This window comes from Scardinius erythrophthalmus, assembly GCF_964197995.2.
Source record: "Scardinius erythrophthalmus genome assembly, chromosome: 11".
NCBI lineage: Eukaryota > Metazoa > Chordata > Actinopteri > Cypriniformes > Leuciscidae > Scardinius > Scardinius erythrophthalmus.
In genome coordinates, this window is record NC_138231.1 from 12,553,456 (window position 1) to 12,573,728 (window position 20,273).

The 20,273-nt window shown below is 37.6% G+C and overlaps 1 protein-coding gene across 8 annotated transcripts in view; it reads right to left on the reverse strand.

The window, feature by feature from the left end:
- Positions 1 to 319: 319 nt before the first annotated feature.
- Positions 320 to 20,273, reverse strand: part of fam49a (family with sequence similarity 49 member A) — a 37,909-nt gene continuing 17,955 nt past the window's right edge. Inside the window, exons 2-13 of one of the 8 annotated variants that reach the window (XM_081378281.1) lie at positions 9,608 to 9,662; positions 5,711 to 5,791; positions 5,098 to 5,176; positions 3,300 to 3,421; positions 3,079 to 3,184; positions 2,840 to 2,976; positions 2,642 to 2,719; positions 2,417 to 2,533; positions 1,751 to 1,830; positions 1,276 to 1,402; positions 1,096 to 1,166; positions 320 to 1,002 (exon numbers count right to left, since the gene is read on the reverse strand). In XM_081378281.1, the coding sequence (XP_081234407.1) occupies positions 939 to 1,002; positions 1,096 to 1,166; positions 1,276 to 1,402; positions 1,751 to 1,830; positions 2,417 to 2,533; positions 2,642 to 2,719; positions 2,840 to 2,976; positions 3,079 to 3,184; positions 3,300 to 3,421; positions 5,098 to 5,170 (975 nt within the window). In that variant the 5' untranslated portion in view covers positions 5,171 to 5,176; positions 5,711 to 5,791; positions 9,608 to 9,662 and the 3' untranslated portion in view covers positions 320 to 938. Of the gene's footprint in view, positions 1,003 to 1,095; positions 1,167 to 1,275; positions 1,403 to 1,750; positions 1,831 to 2,416; positions 2,534 to 2,641; positions 2,720 to 2,839; positions 2,977 to 3,078; positions 3,185 to 3,299; positions 3,422 to 5,097; positions 5,177 to 5,710; positions 5,792 to 9,607; positions 9,741 to 10,547; positions 10,756 to 20,273 lie in introns of those variants that run through there. The other 7 variants (XM_081378284.1, XM_081378283.1, XM_081378286.1 and 4 more) reach the window with 7 other exon arrangements.

The following is a 20,273-nucleotide window of genomic DNA, read 5'->3' on the forward strand; positions in this document are numbered from 1 at the left end:
TTCCTGCTCAACCTTATGACTTGTTCAAACGTTTCAGGGTTGGTTAAAAGTTCAAAAATAGATTTTTTTTTTTGTAACAATGCAAAAAGTCTTTTCTGTCACTTTTGTCAATTTTAGTGCATCTTTCCTGAATAAAAGTATTAAATTATTTACCCCAAATTATCTTAGTGACCCCAAACTTTTGAACAGTAGTGCATCTTTGTTAAATAGAGCACAAACATGTATATTTGGAAAACCCGCACTGGACCAGTGTGGACTGCAAATTAGCAGCACACAGCCTAACATTTTTTTTTCTAAGTTAGAGGACATTAATCAAAAATATAATCAAAATGTCAATTTTATTTCAGATTTTAAAGCTGTATTGATGAGTATTGTATATGTTAGAAACAAAGAGGCACAAAGACATGAAGAACACACATCACGTAATAACAAAAAATAAAAGCTGACATCTCCACCTTCAGCCAAACCACAGATTTGGGAACAAATAGAAGAAAAAAAAAATTGGTTACATCACATTATGGTATTTTTCTGAACTGAACTGGTCTTTTCTCGTCTTAATACAAAATACAAAAGCACAACCATCCCAACACACTTTACTCATTCAATATTGACAATACTTTAGCCAATGATTTCACTGTAACTCACAACCAATGCATCAGCCCCTTTGGTTAACATGATGACTGTGTTATTAATTTGAAAACAAAATGGCAAATGATTTTTTTTCTCCATGAATTTTCATAAGGCTGCTTGGTTTTTATTCATTTGTGCTTGTCGACAGTATAGGCAATTTGTTTAGAATAAAGGTCTGCTTTCTTTACATTGCAGTAACTTGGAGGGAATGATTATGTAAATACAAAGTATTAACATCAAGTCCTTAAATAAATGTAAACATATACATCTTTTGAGGTCAGAATATTGACCCACTTCACTTAAAACCATTACTGGAGCATCGTTCGGATATTTTTTGGAGTAGACTCATCATTTAGGTGTTTTGTGGTGAACCTTTGGAAGAAGAAGAAAAAAAGAAAAAAAGAAGATTTAAAATATAAATACAAACCATAGTATCTGTCTTTAAGAACAGGAAGGGAAACTTACTTGAGGGCATTAAGGAGACCTTCAACATTATCTGCTGGTTGATCTTTTAAGACTTTAATGCAGCCTTTCATCTAGAAAAAGTATGTACATCACATATTATGGTGGAAAAATCATTTTAAACACAATCAAATGTGGAAAAATGTTTTGGTTGATTGAGAAAACATGAGAATGTAGACTTACATCAATTTTTGAGGATTTGTTGAAGGCACCGTTAGGATGCACATGGTCATAGAGGATAATAACCCCCACCATCACCCTCATACAAAACAGAAGTGTATCTTCACTGTTGAACCGACTCGTGTACTCTCTGTTAGCAGAAGAAGGGCTCATTGTTACAATGATATACTTCAAGACAGGCATTTCACACAAATTCATTTCCATGATCTTTCCAGTTGTCAATGCTTAATCAACAGAAAAGCATACTTGACTGCCACCCAAAGAGTCACACAAGCGGGTTTTTTCAGCGGGCAGACTGATGTTATCAGCAAGTTATTACTGTACACAAGCAGCCACCAATAGCCGTTGAAAGCCATTTTAAATTTTAGAATAGAAATTCCCATGATTTTATTGGATTGTTTTAAGGCATCTGATAAGACATATGTGAAATATGATGTTAGTTAAAACAGCCATTTAAAAAAAGCAATGAGGTACTCACGGTGTCTCCAGCATGACCTTGCATACACTTGCCATAGTGCTCAGGCAGTCTGTGGTGTTCTCAAGAGGTAATGTCTTATTCTACGGAGAAAAGAATCACAGGAATAATTCAAGCAAACATTTGTATATTGTATATTACACGTATAATACGCTCCTGTTCAAAAGTTTGCGATTAGTAAGGTTTTTGAAATAACTCTCTTATGCTCACCAAGGCTGCATTTATTTGATGAAAAATACAGTAATATTGTGAAATATTATTTAAAATAAATGTTTTTATTATTTATATTTTAAAATTCAAATATAGTGCAAAGAAACATTTGTAATTATCAATATTGAGAACAGTTGTCCTGCTTAAAATTTTTGTGGAAACTGTGATATATTTTTTTCAGTGAATTCATGAGGTTCATTGAATTCTTTGAAAGTTCAAAAGAATAGCATTTATTTGAAAATGTAAAAGTCAGTGTAAAAGTTGATCAGTTTAATACGTCTTTGCTGAATAAAAGTATAAATGTCTTTAATTAAAAAATATATATTATTGACCCCAAACTTTGGAATGGTAGTGTTCTACAGTATTTGTGATGGAAATTAAAGAGCTAAAATTGTGACTGTAGAAAAAGCGAGAGAATGAAGATGAAATAGAATGTAACAGAAGGACAGCAGGCAGTACCTCCGTCACAAAGTTTGTTGTTGCCGTGCTCAGGGTCTTCAGCATAGGTGTGGCTTCAGCATAGAACAGAGACATTCTGTTTGCCATTTCATTATTGACCTCATTTTCAATATCAAGCTTGATACAGAAAAAACAAACAAAAAAAAAAACACACGCACATGAACATTGAAATTGCAGTTCACAGAATATTGCACGTCATGTCATGACTCATGTTCCTGTACTTACATTCATGTTGTTTAATCTGTTTCGACTGATTGTTCTTCTGTAGTAGCTGAAGTCGTTCTGGATGGCTGGAATTCTCATCTAAACAAATTACACATTTTAATAAGCAATTCCCAGAACAGAGCGATCAATATATATATATTTTTTTATTCCCCTAATATGAAAAGTGGTGTGTGACAAAAGCATTGAATCAGCTGGCACCTTAAGCTCATCAAAGCGGAGGGTGAAATGCAGGATTTCAGCGAATTGTTTAGCAAGGGCCTGCTCCCTCTCCAGGTGCTGAGTAGGAGTGTACGGCGGACACGTCAGGGACTCCAAAAGGCTTTTCAGTGCTTCCTCTACATGAAAGATAGGAGAGAGGATACACAGAACTTACGTTACATTTTTACTGGTCAAGGAGAAAATATGTGGCTATAGGTAATTCTAAATGAATAGTGTACCTAGTTTCAATGAAAAAGCATAGAACTTCTTTAGGCGGATGACAAGGGGACACACAGAGTTCCAAGCCCTCTCCTGAAGGAGCATGTCATTAGGATTCTGTATTGCCTAAAACAACAAATCGCATGATTTAAAGTGGAATGAGAAATACAACCCACAAAATGCTTTAAACACAACTGATTGACCCACAAAGAAAAAGCAGAAATATTACAATCGGACGTACATCTCGTATTTCCTGACCCGCCCCCTTGTAGGCTTGCAGGCCGGTCAGGATGCTCTCTGACTCCTGGAGAACAGCATTCACCTGGTTCCACACCTCTCTCTCACAGTCTGTCGGCTGTGCGTCTGACACAAACAAACTTCATTATGCACTGCCAAACACTATTATTACATGCAATGGATTTCACTGCATTAGATATAATTACCAAACCAAGTGGCATTTGCAAATAAATGGAGGATAGAGCTTTTTTAGCTCTACATAACTCCAACAGCCATTTTCACCATCTCATTTTTAGTAGGTCTGTAACCAAGTCATAGTTTATTTTATTTTACTCAGTTAATCTCCAGTTCACACAGGTGTCCTAGAATAGTTACCACCACTAAATTTGACAACCAGAAAGTAGCCAAATACTTTTTTTTTTATCTGCACATCATTTGTTTTAGAGTTATAGGGCCAGATTTACTCAACAGGGCAAATTAGCATGATAACGCAATTCCAAAAAAGCACAGATGGTAGTGGAGAGTTCTGCGCGTGATCTACTGATGACACGCAAATGAAAGAACACAGACTGAGTCAGATCATTTGCATAACGACCAATGCAATCTATCAAGAGCAACGCAAATTAGCATCTGGTTTAAGACATGCCATAGTCAATTAACCTTGCATGATTAATTTAAATACTCTCCTACCATAAATTTTGTGTCTGAAAGGGAAACTCCAACAAATGTATATGCAATAAGGTCAGCCGCAAAAATAACCATGTCCACGCCTTTTCTGCACTAGTTTTTCACTGCGTGTCTTTAGTAAATCCTGACAGTAGTTTGGGTTACAATAGGGTTAGTAAATCTTTTTGTCAAGTGAAATGTTTTGCTTTTTCAGATGAAATGGTTTGAGTTTGTCATTTTTCTTTCAAATAAATGACACTTGGTTTGATATTTTGTCATCTAATGTAATGTAACATTCATACATTAAGTTGCGGCTTAAGCACCCAAATATTTTTAGGGGCACTGCATTGTCACAACAAAAACAAACAAATAAATGTGACATTTGCATATATATAAAAAAATTGCTTTCTTTAAACCAGAGATTCCCAATAATTCAACATTTCTCAGAGGCTTCAAAAGTAAAGGGTTATGAGTTATTGCCACTGAATCACAATAATAATTAAAAAACACCCCCGACTTCAGTTAGTTCTTTCTCAAAGCTAGCAAATACTTAGGAAATGTTGAACAATTTGGGTAAAGCTATGTTCAAAGTTTATTCAAAATCCAATGTTTAGTGTAATATAATTGGGTTTGAGTACATAGTCTCACAGGATTTAAATGTTTACTCGATAAGTATACAGAGGGCAAGGATTGAAAGTTCTGAGATTTCAGAAAGACAAAAACAGAGAACAGAAAAATATCACAGAACAAGCAGGAGCTGCAAAGAGTAAGGAGATCATTTAAAGAGAATGGATCATGCAACACAGACATACATAGCCATGTTGGATATGGGGTTAGTTACAAACACTGATTGGTAAGTCATGCACATTTAGGCTGCCAACAACAAATCAGATTTTCAGAATCTTCTTTGTATTTGCAATCCGAGAATTAAAGACTTTATGTAAAAAGATGAGAGATGCAAACATATTGCCCTCATCTGCACAAAGCATTTGCACATGCAAAAGCATTGCGAAGCTCTGTTTTGCTGTTGCGTTGTGACGAGCAGATTTTCAAGAACAATTCTGACAATGGTACTTGCAAAATGTTAGTAGCTGGAAAAAGTGACAGACACCAGGCCAGGCAAAAGCTCTGCTCACTTTCAAAGTCAAGGAAAAAGTTTGGCCCCTGATCAAGCTCTGTGCAAGTGAGCACTTTTAACAGATTCCCCATTGGTTTCTGAAACAGAAAAGCAAGAAGAGAAAGAGAAGAAAAAAGGCAGAAAGAGAGAGAAAAAGAGAAAGGTGTTGCATGTCAAAGACAGTAATCAGGAAGTCAAGCTGAGCGTTAAAGAGTGATTCTCATGCTCCAACATACAGAATTCCCTCAGCTTCTCATGGACAAAATAGATTTTTTTCACTTTATACTTTGAGAAATCAGCACATTTTTTTGTAGTTAAATCCCAGGACAAGCTTTTAGACAAAGTGTCAGTGCAACTGCTCTGGGCTGCGTTTCCAAAAAGCATTGTGAGTTGATCATAGAACAATTGCCACCAATGCTCTCTACGATCAACTTAGGCTAACAATGCTTTTGAGAAATGCAGCCCTGGACAGCAGGAAGCAGAAACTTTCACTACAAAAAAGCAAAGAGGGAAAACTGTCTCATAAGAGCTTTGAGACCATCAGTTCAGCTCCTCCTGCCACTGTCGGGGGGAAAAAACAGCTGGTTATAGAGTCTTGCCAACCCCAGACTCCACCTCTCCTCAAAACTTACTTTCAAAGTCCAGGAAAAAATGTGGATAGTTCTCTATTTCCCTTGTAAGGACTTTTAGAAGATTACCCATTCCAGCGAAACCTAATCAAGATATAATGATGAAAAAAAAACAAATGAATCACAATAAAAAAAAAAAACAGTGACTTCATTAATAATATAGCGAGAATGGTGAGAAATGCAATTAGAGCTGTAATATACTTCTTGTTTAACAATAACACATCAGAAAATGTGTCAGTAACATGTTCTAGAAAATCTAAGCACTCTAAATTGGCACATAACTGACAGATAAAAGGAGTATGCTGGTACATCAAACTATTTTTTAAATGCAACGTGCATATGTAAAAAACAAGCCTTTTAATAAACACCAAATAACTGAAAACAGGAAAAGCATGTAGCACACAAGAGACTTCAGACATTGACAATTTTACTTTGCTCTTCTCATTTGTACTTAAGAGATTGTTCCCTCACAGCCAGAGAATAAAATAGTTTGTAGTAAATGCTGGCATTTCAAATGAGGTTATAACAGCTGTTATAAATCACACTCCAGTATTGTTATTGAGTAACTGAGATGCTTCATCATTTCAAAGTAATAACTCTACTCTATTATAGCATAGCATATATATATATATATCATTATGCAGGCAGGCACAACAAGTGCACACTCTATAAACACATGATGTTGTCCACATGTTGCCAGAGCTCATGGGATTGGAACGGTGACATTAGCTGTGTCCCAAACGACGCACTATACACTATGTACTCAACCGTGTAGTGTATGTAAGGTTATTTTGTCATTCAAAATTGAGGTCCAATAGCCCCTCCCCCTCCCGCTATGTAATTAAAGCTGCAACAGTTGAGTGCATGAAGTGTCCAACATTCCACACTGGGCCCGGTCCTAAATGGCATCCTAAGCACTCGCGGTTTTCCTACGAGTCCGCACTTTTGTAATGTAACGCCGCATTGACTGTCAAGCGGGACACCCTAAGGTCTCATGAACTTAACGGATACGTGCACGAGGCAGCCATTGCAAGTTGACAAGACATTTGAAGTGTGCCATTTGGGACAGTGCCTTAGTTTTTTCGGTTTATTAAGTGCATCATCCGGGAATTTAAAATGCGACTTGTCTTTCTTTTTGGAATTTTAAATTTGAACACTACACGCACTATATATACACTGCAAAACAGCATACAATAAAGCAAAAGTATGTGAATTGGGATGCGACTATCATTTCTGTCAGTGCTACAAAGGTGATCATTGCTGTAATGCATTGAAGTCATCACGAAACAAAATTGTAATAGTCTTTTCTTCTCTATAGGCTTTATGCTGAACTTCACATGAATAAACAGGAAAACAGTTCTCATCATTGCATCCGCTTGTCAGAGAAAGTGTTAAAAGCCATATGAACTGACGGTGACATGTCTAGTTATTTTTACCGCTGGCGTTTTATGCGATTAAAATATCAAAATGTTATTGAGAAGAAAAGTAAAAAACTTTTAGATATCAACTTGCAAATGGGATGGACATTGGTTATGTGCATCTTTTCTCACTCCTTTGAAGGTATCTTGAGTAAAACAGCTCTATATTTAACAAAGCACATAAAAAGACCCAAACCGGAAGCAATGTGACCTGTTTTACAGATTACAGAAGTTTTTTGAGCATAACCCCTATTGTGACATATAAAATGTAGGGCAGGGCTTGATTTTTATGCATTGGAAATCGATTGAATTGTCGCTAATTGCTGCGATCTCGTGATTGACAGGCTGGAGGGGAGGGATTATTGTCATGCCCTCACACTGGTTCACATTCATAAAAAATTCTGAATTTGAAAAATAATGGGCACAGACAAATCCTTTTTAACAAATGCTGCAATTTCTTGGTGACTTAAATATATGGCAGTGTCTCTTCACTGCTCCAGCAGAGGGAGCAAGTGCTCACTATAATAATCATCATTATCTGGTAATAGTGCCAGTGAATCTCAGCTTCTAACAGCAGATGTACAGTAGTTGAGACAAAAACTTGGCACTTTCATGAATCTAATCTTAGCTAGGGTATTTATTCAATTGGTGGTTGAGTGTGTAGCACATCTATCAGTAAGTTAAAAAAAAGAATAAATAAAAATAAATAAAACCGCAAAGTTACATACTTAAGTCAGTTTGATCCTCCAGATGCTCTTCTGCGCAAGAGGATGTGAAGACAATACCGTTTCTGCTGTATGTGGTTAACCGCTACACATGAGTGCAGGCGATTCAAACAAGCTTCCTGTCAAACCTAAAGTGCTCCAACCATCGGAACAACTGCACTTGCAAAAGCATGAGAAACTGTCACTTTGGTGGCTGTGAAACAAAGCGGGCACAGAACAGTCTGGCCATTTCTAAGCCATGTCTGTGTGAGCGTGCATGTGTGTGCCCAGCATTATGAACCCTATTCATTATACAGAGTGACTCATCACAGTACAACATGCACAAACCCAGCACTCTCTGCCCACATTCTAATCTGCATTTTAAAAAACATTACAAATGCATCTGAAAACCCATGCACACAGGCCTTGACCTGCATTAGTAATGAGGTGACCTTATGTTGTAAAAATGTTGGAGGGGCCTTGGCAGTCGTTTGTGCAGTGTAATGAAAACCAATTCAGTTTGTTCCTTGACGAATATTTCACAAGTGCTCTTACATGCTTTTGAGAGCCAGTATGGAAAAAATGTGAAGTGTGAGGGGTACGAGTACATGTTTTATACCGGAATAACCAGGAAAGTTGGCGAGGGAGTGTCACACAAAATAACTTCCTGTTTAAAGAAACTAGAGTGAAAACAAACTGCCTAATTTGAATAATTGGTGCAGGATTTAGTTCATGATATTAGTACTACTAGCTGCACGTGTATGGTTTTAAAATGTAAACTAATAACAATGTTTTTTGTCACACGATGCAAGTTGTCACAGGTAGAAGAGATTTAAAGGGATCGTCATATCAGTCCACCCAAAAATAAAAACTCTGTCATCATTTACTCGCCCTCATGTCGTTCCAAACTTGCATGACTATTTTCTTCAGCTGAACATAAAATAAGATCTTTTGGAGAACGTTGTGAATCAAGCAACAGAGGAGCCCATTGATTTCCATTCTATGGCCAAAAAAGAGAGAGACATTTTTCAAAAGATCTTTTATGTTTCATAGAAGAGAGAAATTTATACAGGTTTGGAACTAAAAAGAGAGTGAGTAAGGTGCCAGAATTTTCATTTTTGGACAAACTCTGCCTTTAAGTTCAGCCCAGCACTGGGTGTACATTAACGCTGAGACCCCCATGGCTTCTGGAATAAGATGAAATCAAAAGCGTCTGTCCTTCGCAATTAAACCATGTATGCTGCAATTAAAGGCCATGCGAGCAGAACAATAATCCACTTTATCCGTGGCTGAAAAGACCTCTGTTAGCCTCTGCCTGCTGAGCAGCTCATAAACAGAGCAGTAAATGAACTTTTGCATCTCGGCTGGGCTTAAACAGTGCTTGGTCTTGCTCAGGTCCTGCACACAGCCGCAATACTAACAACCTCACAAATTACTGGTTTATTCACTTCCTAATGGGGTTCCCACAGTGAGCGTGTTTGTGTTTATCAATTCCTCATGTTACGAGAGGCACCGGCCTACACTACTACAACACTTCCTGCTTTGTAGAGGCTAAACACCACAGCTCTCATTCAGAGTTTACAGCAGTTGTTTATTGTAATAATGTCTGGCTGTTTCTAAGCTCATTTGCTTACACAGAACGGAAATGTTACATACTGTGGCAAGAGAGACACTATGCAGACACAGCAAACAAGCCTAATCGAAGTGTAATTGTGACTGTAAATCTGATATTGCCGTTATTTACATGATGCCTCTCAGGGAAGGCTGCTCAGCGTTACCTTTTCTGGAGGAGAATGTATGCTTGCTTTCAGATCATCCACTTGATTCTTGATTCTGAAAAACAAAACATACAGAGCCAAATCAGTCAAGTTGTGTTGAATGAGGAAAACAAACCACATATTTTGTATCAATCTGACAGCATAAAATGTAAACAGTAATTCAACACGCAAACTGTTTCTCACTTTACAAGCATTAGATAAAAATCATCTCACTATAAAAGGTGTATATACTGCAATCTAGTTTGAATGCACCGCTCTCTTGTTGGGGAAACAAGTCACTGTTGGGGGAACAAGATTGCAATGTGCTAGATAACGATTATAAACAGACAATGACATGAATCAGTCATTTCAATACATTTATCATGGATAGCTCCGTGTGAGATTTAAAATGCACTTCACAGCTGTTTTATGTTAAGTGGGGGAATAAATATCTAGAGAAATTTCAGCCAAGTGTAACTAATGACAACCCAAAAACACTGGAGGGCAGGAACCATCAGAGACGCTCTCTCTAAAGAGGCTCGTATGCACATGACAGCAATGCATACTGTTTCTACATCATCTTTCTACAATGTGGTATGGTTATCATTGGTTGTTAAAATTAGTCTTTCAACACAACACAGACAAATCATAAGTGCTTATGTAGCCTACATCTTCAACAATACGGAAAAGGAAAAGAAACAACATTCACACAACATAGCAGCAGCAAGCAAAGAATGGCGAAAACCAAAAAAACTTGTCACACAAGTTAAGCTGCCAAATTAACAATCCATTTGTCAAGGAAAAAGGAAGCTGCCTTCATGATAAACTCATCTACAAAGCAGGTCTCTACAGAGCTCCCCTGACAAAAGACGGGCTGATATCAACATGTGTTGACCTTTTTCCCTGCGAAGGCTTGAAATGAGCTTTCTTTCCTCCTTTGTCAGCACAAACTGATACTCACGGTCACCCTCCCACCAGACGGCGTTCTTGTTACACGTTCTTTCCTTGATTTTCTTTTTAAGATTAAGATCACTAATCCCAGTTAAAACAGCGGCCTCTTCTGCCCTCACGCATCGCAACGGTGCTAATAAACCCAGACCTTCTAACAGACAGATAGAGAGATAAAGAAGTGCCTCCCTCTGGCTCGACTCCCATCTGTCAGTGTGCATAGTGCTCACACTCGCCACCCCCTCCTCAAACCTGAGGACAGGGCATGAACAGACCCCACGGGGACTCTGCCATGGAGTCACACGCCCTTATATGGGCATACGACTGCTCAACGCATGAGCCGGATGAGTGGTCTTCCCTTCCCTCCTCCTCTGCACCTTTCACTCACTAAAGAAGTCATCACTGTATGCCTGTCTTCTCCATGCTCTGCAAAACCAGTGGAATTTCTGAATGAAAAACACCATGATAGACAAATTCTTTTCTGTGTTTCTGAATCAACTCCATATTATTACCAAAAAGCGCACACTATCTCGGTAGGATCTTCTTTAGCCCACGATGATCTGGGTCAAAGCAGCATGGGAATATTTTATCTGTGGTATTTCCCTCTCAGCAGGTCTAGGTATTGGAATCAGGAAAAGAGAATTCCCAGAGAATAAACATGTTTTTCAGAACTCGCAATGGAATTTTCCAGTGACCCCAATTACACAAGCTGCACTATGCTGAATAGCAGTTATCATTTGAGATTAAACTGAAAGGATGAATCAGGGAGAATCCCGGCTCTCAGATCAGCGTTCAAATAGAAAATGTCTGCTCAGTTTATGAAATATGAGAATCTCTGCAACAAGCAGAAATTCAAAGATTGCGTAAATTGAAGGGAAAAAAAACATTGAAATAACAAGACCTGTGGAATGTATTTTTTTAAAATGATGCATCACAAAGTTGATGCCAATGATTCTGCATCGAAAATGAAAACAATCTCAATGTGTTACTCGCGCTGAATGACACACCCAAAGCACGCACACAGAAAGCTGCTTCTCTACACCATGCAATCCTGAATTCAGTTCTCTTTAGAGACCTATTGCGCTAGAATGGTCAGCTACACAACTCTACACCAGTAAGGTGGTGTGTGGTGGGCGATCTGGCACAACATGATTGCCGTCGCATCATCCAGGTGGATGCTGCACATTGGTGGTGGTTGAGGAGATTCCCCTCTTCTATGTAAATGCGCTTTGAGTGCAGAGAAAAGCGCTATATAAATGTAATGAATTACACAGAATTATTTCAAAATATGATTATTTTGAAATAATTATTTTTAATAACAAAGATATAATAAAAAAACTATATTGTGATTATTAATATAGTAATTGTTATTAATAAAGGAATTGGAGGAAAAGATGCATCAATAATCGTTTTATAATCGAATCGTGAGGCAAGTGAAGATTCACACTTCTAGAAATAACATTCTTTCCAGAAAAGCTGGGCTGCCACACACACGCATGCATAAATCTGCCAGGATGCCAACAATCTCCATGACAACACAAGGACTATTGCACAGCAAAGCACATTTGAGTAACAGCTTTCCTCTGAGGCAACTGCAGTATGATGAACACAACGTCCTGACCTATAATCAAGGAGGGAGTGAAGTCTGCATTATTCTTGGCTGAACTTAACATGGAAGGTTTTTAGATGATCAAAACTAGATCACATTTTTGGATAAGTACATCATAAATTCCATCACATACTTGGCATTAGTTAAAAAAAAAAAACATCGGAACATCGGAAAAGAAGTTTAAAGACTCCATTCGTCCATGTCTTTAGAGTGCCAGTCAGGTTCCAGAAGTAAAACCTTCATTAACTTTCTCCATAGGGAAATAACGATTACTTATAAACCTGTAAAGACAGACTTACTGTGAGCTATAAAGTTGTTAAAGGGATAGTTCTAGGTGTATCCTAGGTGTATATGACGTTCTTCTTTCAGACGAATACAATCTGAGTTATATTAAAAAATGTCCTGTCTCCAAGCTTTATGAGAGTGAATGGCTGGAGGAAATTTGAAGCCCAAAAAAGTGCATCCATCCATTATAAAAGTAATCCATATGGCTCCAGGGGGCTAACAAAGGCCTTCTGAAGCAAAGCCATGCGTTTGTGTAAAAAAAAATCCATATTTAAACCTTTATAAACTATAATCACTAGCTTCCGACAGACGGCCGTACGCATCGATTTACTGTGGAAGACTATCCCCTGATCTGACACACAGCGTAATGACGCACGCGGAAGCTCAGAGGAAAGAGCAAAACAAAACACTGGTCACAAAGTAGCCATTTTGAAGAGAAATGTTGGAGGATTTCTAAATAATTGAAAAGGGACTTCAATTTGTTGCACAGCCCTATTCGTTTAAACCGCGAGATACGTTTAAGCTTACCACACTCCAACATCCTACGTCAAACATGCGTCACGGGTTACTCATGTGGTGCAAGTCGACTAGCGTAGTATACGGTCGTCTGGCGGAAGCTAGTTATTTTAGATTATAAAGTTATAACTATGGGTCTGCAAAAACCCCTGGCTTTGCTTCAGAAGGCCTTTATTAACGTGGATTTGCAGTTCAGAATCAGAACCAGAATGAGCTTTACGCACACTTGGAGAAAAAACACACAAGAAATTTGTTATCATTTTTTGTCAATGCGTTGAATTTTGGGGTAAAATCATACCCTATATATTGTATTGACAACTCAACAATTAAATAATTACTAGGGGTGTGATGGACACTTATCTCACAAGATGAGACGAGACACGAGATTGGGATCACGAGAGCGAGACGAGACGAGATTTTTGCACAATATTTTATAGAAATCCTCAATGATTTCCTCAAAGTTCATGACTGGAAAAATAGTCTGCAGGTGCATTTTGAAATGTTTTAACAAATAATGTAATTTCAGTTCTACTTTATGAGTATAAATTATCAAATGCATTGAAAGACAACAATATACAAGCACTGTAAAAGGTTTTGCCACATCCACTGACTGGCTTTACTCCTGTATGATTTCACAGGTGTCACTTCAGACCTTTCTGTACATTTATGAGCTTCCAGAACTTCTGATTGAGGGTGTGTGTGACCTTCTGACTGAACTCCTTTCCAGAAATTGAACATAGAAATAAAAAACAATACCAGTTTTCTCTTAGTCTTATTAAGTGCAAACAATAAATGCAAGTGCAACCATAATTAGAGGTCGACCGATATGTTTTTTTTCAGGCCGATGCCGATCTTTTGAAATCCGGGTCGGCCGATGGCCGATAAATGCTGCTGATTTATTTTGGCCGATATTTGGCCGATTATGTGCTTGTTTTTAACCTCTATTTGAAAGATAAAATGTAACACAAAAAATTACTTAAGATAGACAAAATTTCTCAACAAAAACATTTATTGAACACTTTACCAATCTGCACTTGTACAAAAGACAAAAAGACCTTGAGATATGTTTGGTAATTGTACCTGAATGAATTGAAAATTAATTTGCTACATTTCAGATTAATATATTTGTTTTCCTTAACATTTTAATTAACAGTAACTTAAACACTTTGCAGTTTGAATGATGTCCTGATAAACAAAATGACGGAGTATGTTTTTATGTTTCCACTGTTCGATCGCGCCCGCGCCTCACACACACACACGCGCGCGTTTGCACACAAATATAAGTAAACACTTTGCGACTTTAAACACGCGACTTTTTGATCTCGATCGCGCCTCTCTCTCTCACACACACACACACACACAATATATCCAGCATTGCAATCTTTACATCGCAGCCGGAGCTAAAGCGGAGCTACAGATTAGGTGTCCCTAAAGAACCCGCGTATCTAACAGTAGTTCCGCATTACTTTGCACGCAAGCTTTATTTATTTTTATAGCGTGTATTCTCTGTGGAAATTTATACACCGAACCGTGACGCCTGTACCGTTTCGGTTCAATACGAATACATGTACCGTTCCACCCCTAGTCTACAGTGAAATACAGTCACACATTACACTACTGTTTGGCCAGCATTTTAACCGTGTTTAATCCAGCTACTAGCTAACGGAATGCTAAAGTTAACTGCTGACTAGTGTCAAGTGCAGCGAAGCGATGTTTCTATTATTCTAACGTCCGTTTTCAGAGCATCCAAGAGAAGCACAGACATAACAGTAGCACTGATATGAAGCACAGAAATGCGCGTTGATATTCGGTCCGGTAAATAATGGTCGTTAAGGCACCAGTGCCGTATTAGCTCCGGGTCTGTCTGTAGCTACCCAACCTTAGCGACAACGACGCTAGCAAAGCCAGTCCTTCACTAGCATATAGTTGGTCTCTTTTTTTATTACTTATTTCTCTGCATTGAGTGACAACCCTCTCAAATATAAGACACACAAACAGAACAAATAAAAGTCTCAGATTCACTGTCTGTAAATTCTTGCTTACTTATTGTGACATGATAGCAACCCTTCTGCTGTGCTAATGCAACCTCAACTACGCTATCAATTTCAAAGTAGCCGATCATCATGTCGCCTATTCATGTTTTTTTCTCTAAGTTGGCAGTAACATATCAAAAGTTTTTAATTAAATATAAAGGAGTTTTCTCCAAGGAACTTAGCTCCTTCCTTAAGCACTGGATGAGGTCTGCTCGAACGCGTGTTCCACAACAACAGCAACAACAACAACAACAACAACAACAACACTAGGCTGCCCACAGATGCGCCCGCCTAATAATCGGCTTGATACACTTGGATATTGGCCATGCCGATTATGTTAAAAATGCAAAAAATCGGCCGATTAACCATAATCAAAGTACTGTAGTGCACAGACTCTCTTTATAATTGTAGTGAAATAGCGGTTTTATTTTGCACCAGCAGTTATAGGGTTAAAAAGGCCGGGTAGAGAGAAATGAGCAAGTGAGTGGCTGGTGGGTTTGTGTACAGTTGTTCTTGCGTTCGGATTAAAAGTTCAGAAAAGGAGCCACCCTTGTCTGTCTTTCTTCAGGCGTTACAGTTCTCTCTCAATATTCAAAGAGCAAACAGAGACCAAAACAGACCAGAGCCACAAATACACAGTCAAGAGATAGGTTTGATATTGGGAGACTGGCCTAATTCCAGGGAGCTCATGTTTTACTTTCACTTAGGGATTCGCGATCGTACGTACTCTGTGTAAACAGAACGGCGGTGCGAAAAACATTTATCACATCGTTACGCGATCAGTGAACCGTGATTTCTGCTGCACTGTGTGCGACTGAAACTCGTGCTGGATGAGCAGAGCAGACGTTTAAAATAGTTTTTATTTTTATAAAAACAGCAAAACGACAGTGCTTGTAATGTAATGTGAATGTATCGGTGGCCTATTCTATGCTAATTTCACCCTCATGCTCCGTCATGACTCATGGCGAAGCCAGAAAACACAATTCCTGGCTGCATGTTAATATCCATGGATCACTGGATCTTTGGTAAGTTATAAGGAAAACTTGTCGAGTCCAACCTTTAGTTTAAACCGATAATCGTTAGTTTTACTCACGTTTTCTCAGTTTACCCTATTAAATCCAGTCATGTAGCAGGCTCTTTTGCCACTCGGTCCAGCGGGAAAATAACGTCAATGCATACCCTCTATAGAGTCGGTCTCCCTACACTCTTAACTCTTAAAATACTTAAGTATTTTAATATGTAAGCATATTTTACAATAAACTTAAAATATATTGTTTATATATATATATATATATATATAAATAAATCAACATTTTTTAATAAGTAGTTTTATATTTCTCCATCGTTAATATTTAGACTATGCTGTTCGTAATGATTCATGGGATTGTATCTCTAAAGCTGATAAGTGCATAGTCTTGTACCTTAATATTTTAATCCGATTTTCAAGTATTTTTTTTGTTACAGATTTTGTAATGTTATGATTCACCTCATAGATGGTTGGCTGGGTTCATCATGATTTGGGCCTATAACTCTTTAACAAAGTTCTAAGAGAGAAATGAATGGAAAAAATAATTCCAACACCGCTAAAAAAAGTGGATGGGCACTGTTGCACTATCTTAGCTTTGAGGTAATATAGTCTCTTTCAGCAGACAAAAATGAAATGAATAAAATTAATGTTATAAAAAAAACTTGAAAAAAATGAGAAATGCTGTCTTGGCAACTAAGTTGAAGTCCTAAAATTACAAAAACTAAGATAAAAACAAATTAAAGCTAAATACTAATATAAAAAAAACCTAGCCTATTAAAAATGTTAAAAAATTCTAAAAATGTAAACATATAAGCTATAAATAAAAACTCATTCTAAATATTAAAAAATACAATAAAAGTAAATAAATAATGTCAACATAACACTGGTACATCCATTTAAAGGCAGAAGACTATAAAATATATAAAAATAATTTTTTCAAAACATTTTTATCCAGTTAAGTTATATTTTTTTTGTCTCAAAACAAAAGAAGCTCAAATACACACCAAATGACTCAATATCAAGTACTAGAATCTAGACTGAGGAGCTGGGTCCATTTTTAAAAGCATTAGACTCTGACCAGCTGCTAACCTCCAGGACAAAGCTGTTTGACTGTGAGAGGCAGATGGGCTCTTCAAACGACCCAGGCCAAATGACCAACAGCATGAAATATTCAAGCAAACAACTCACAGTTCCCATTCTCACTTGGCTGACACACATAGCAATCTAACTACAAATAGACAAGTGAGATTAGTTTAATAGTGTCCCAGCAATCATATCAGTGCAAGAACATAACATGACATCTGTTGACAAACTGTGGCTGCTGACTAAAAGATGGATTACTTGACTTGATCCTTCTACTTACGTTCAGCAGCACAGTCAGAAGCAATTGTGATGAAACAGATGGTGCTCTGTCACAAAAACAATGTCTACACCATGAAATTGTAGCACCTCTAGGCAATGACTGGACTTTTAGATGATGACATCATGGGTCTAAAAGATCTTTGTTGTAATCATGAGGCAAGATTAATTTACGTCTATATTTAAGGATATCTTTTATTTGATGTAGGATAAATGGGCAAAGACACATGTAAAGCCTGCTTATAATTATCATCATGCAATGCTATGTAAAGGTAAGAAAGGTTGTCTTCCGGGTATCAATTTCTGATATCCATTCTGCACATCATTATTAGAGCATTGTCAAAGTGTTTTAACCCAGACATAAAGGCAACACATCAGCCATTCAAGAAGCTCTTAAGAGCCACTCCCCTCAGTTCATCCAGAGGTTAAGATGCATGAAGAGTCAATGAAGTGTAAAACTTTAAAAACCACCAAAGAAGTGTAGATGGACAAAAAAAGCAGAAGGAAACAGTGAAATACAATGGTTTCAGTACAGCAAGTGAAAATATTAACTCAGTCTAATTAGTGTTACATACATAACAGGTCTTTTCCCCTTCTGAACTGGTAACATGCCAATGATAACATTTTGAAATGGGCAGGAGTCGTCTTTTTTTTTAACAGCAAGTAGTAGCAAAAATAGACTGGATGGCTAATCTCAAAAGAATGTGATTTTAATGATGGGCCAGTTCTGGGATTTGAAGTATGACTGAGGGGGGTTCCTGTAATCCTGTTTCCTTTAAGAGCACTGTAAACTGACAAGCAGCTCACATAAAACAAACACAAAACGAATTAAAAACTTGCCCACCCTTACATAGCCAACACTAAGACTACAACAGCTGTATCAGCTAGTCAGTTAACTATGCTGTCACAAGAAAATTCACAATATATATTTTCAGGAGCTTACTAATGGCTCATTATGATCTCATTATTGTGCTTTAACACTTAATATAGAAGCACTTATTATCTTTGTTTTTAACAGATATGAAAATCTCAAGATAGAAAATAATAAACTAAACATTTCATTCATAAAGCATTTGGTTAAATCAATACATGGCTACTTAATATATAAACCATTAGGCCTATACAAAATTGCTTGTAATGCCTGTGGTGTATTTTTGTCATAATGCCCACACCTAATTAGTAATTACCACTAATGCACTAATTCTTTTGACAAACCAAAATGTTGATGCAAGGTTTAGTGGTTTGGTGTTTTACAAACATTCATTAGACAGGCCATACATCACACTTTCCATTTGTAAAATTTTATTTTATTAATAGACGCTCTAACAAACAACAACATGACGTTGATACTGTATAACAGGTGAGAAATAGAGCTTCCTCTGCGATAACAACCCTGGAGAAAAGTAGCAAAGCGAGCTTACTTTACAATGTGTGGGAGTCTTAATCTTTTAATGCTCAGTGCGGTTTCTGAGAAACACCAGAGTAGTGCAGAAAACACAGTGATAGAACACCACACAATAGCCTCAAAAGTCTAGCCTACCCAATAACAGTGTAGTAAAAACAGCCATTTCCTGTCTGTCTCCACAACAAGTCCATTTGCTGCAAGCGGCTCATCACTAGTGGTTTCTCTCCATTCTGCTGTTGCTGAGATAGCATTCATAATGGAGAAATATTACATACTAACCTCATAAAGGGGCATCTATAGCCAAAGAAAAATATCAGATACTATAACAGTTATAATGAGTGAATCATCAAAATACTCCCCGTCTTAAATCGATGCTTTAGCAACTTGCTTGCACAATTTCTGAAATAAAAAACATTTCAATACTAATTAAAACATTTGTACTTGTACACGCGTGCAAACTGCACTCCCAATTGGTGTTTGAGAAAAGCATGCTCATATGGGGAGCTAATCTGCAAAAAGACTGCAAAAACACAGTATCACACCCCACGCTCAGAGAATGTGTAGCAGACTACAGACAGAACCAAGTGCTGTGGCTCACTTGCACTCACAACATTTTATATCACGATTTTTATTTAATTAATTGTGCAAGCACATCCGAGTGTAAAACACTGTTACACACACTAGGGGTTAACTGGATCGTTGTTGATCCGTACGGACCAGGCCCCACGGTTTGTTCACGCATGTGATTTAAGGATCAATTGCAAGTTTAACTGCAATAGAGTGAAAGGTTATCATTTGCATGTTTTGTCTTCTAGTTTACACATTCAGTAGATTTTAAATAGTGGTTTAGATTTTAAAGCACAAGAAGAGGCGAGGGAGAACTTAACGTATTGTTAACTTAAAGTGTAAGTTGCAGGTTAAATTTTTCACGAAGTAATGCAATGTGTTTATTAAACATAAAGATAAGAACCGCCCACCATTGTTTTTTATACCAAAATGCTGATATAATATGAAAAGTTGGCACTTTTAACTGTGGTTTTAACCGCTCCCGCTCCCTTCCACTAGATGGGGCGTGACGTCATAAGAGGAACTCACTAGTAGAGTTACCGTACGCTAGCAGCTAAAGATGCCTTACATAACTACAGAAAAGTTGGTTGTATGTTTTATTTGATAAAAAAAAATTATGGATAAAATAACTCCATTGTAAACATACTCGTGTGTGCTGACTTCAAGGGGACCGTGATCCTGCCTGAAATAAGAATACGCTATTCGCAAAACAAACGGGTTCAGGCACGTCAGATCAGCCGGTCGCGGGTCGAGCTGTTCCACTAAACTCCAAAACGCGTTCACCTCACGGCAGCGCACACACTCTCCACTGCTGATAGCCCACACAAACACAGTGATGGGGACATCGATCTCTCTTTTTCTCTTCTGACAATAAACATCGCTAATTAAATCGTGAGAAATTGATAACGCGTGGATTGAGGAAGGGTATTACATGACGT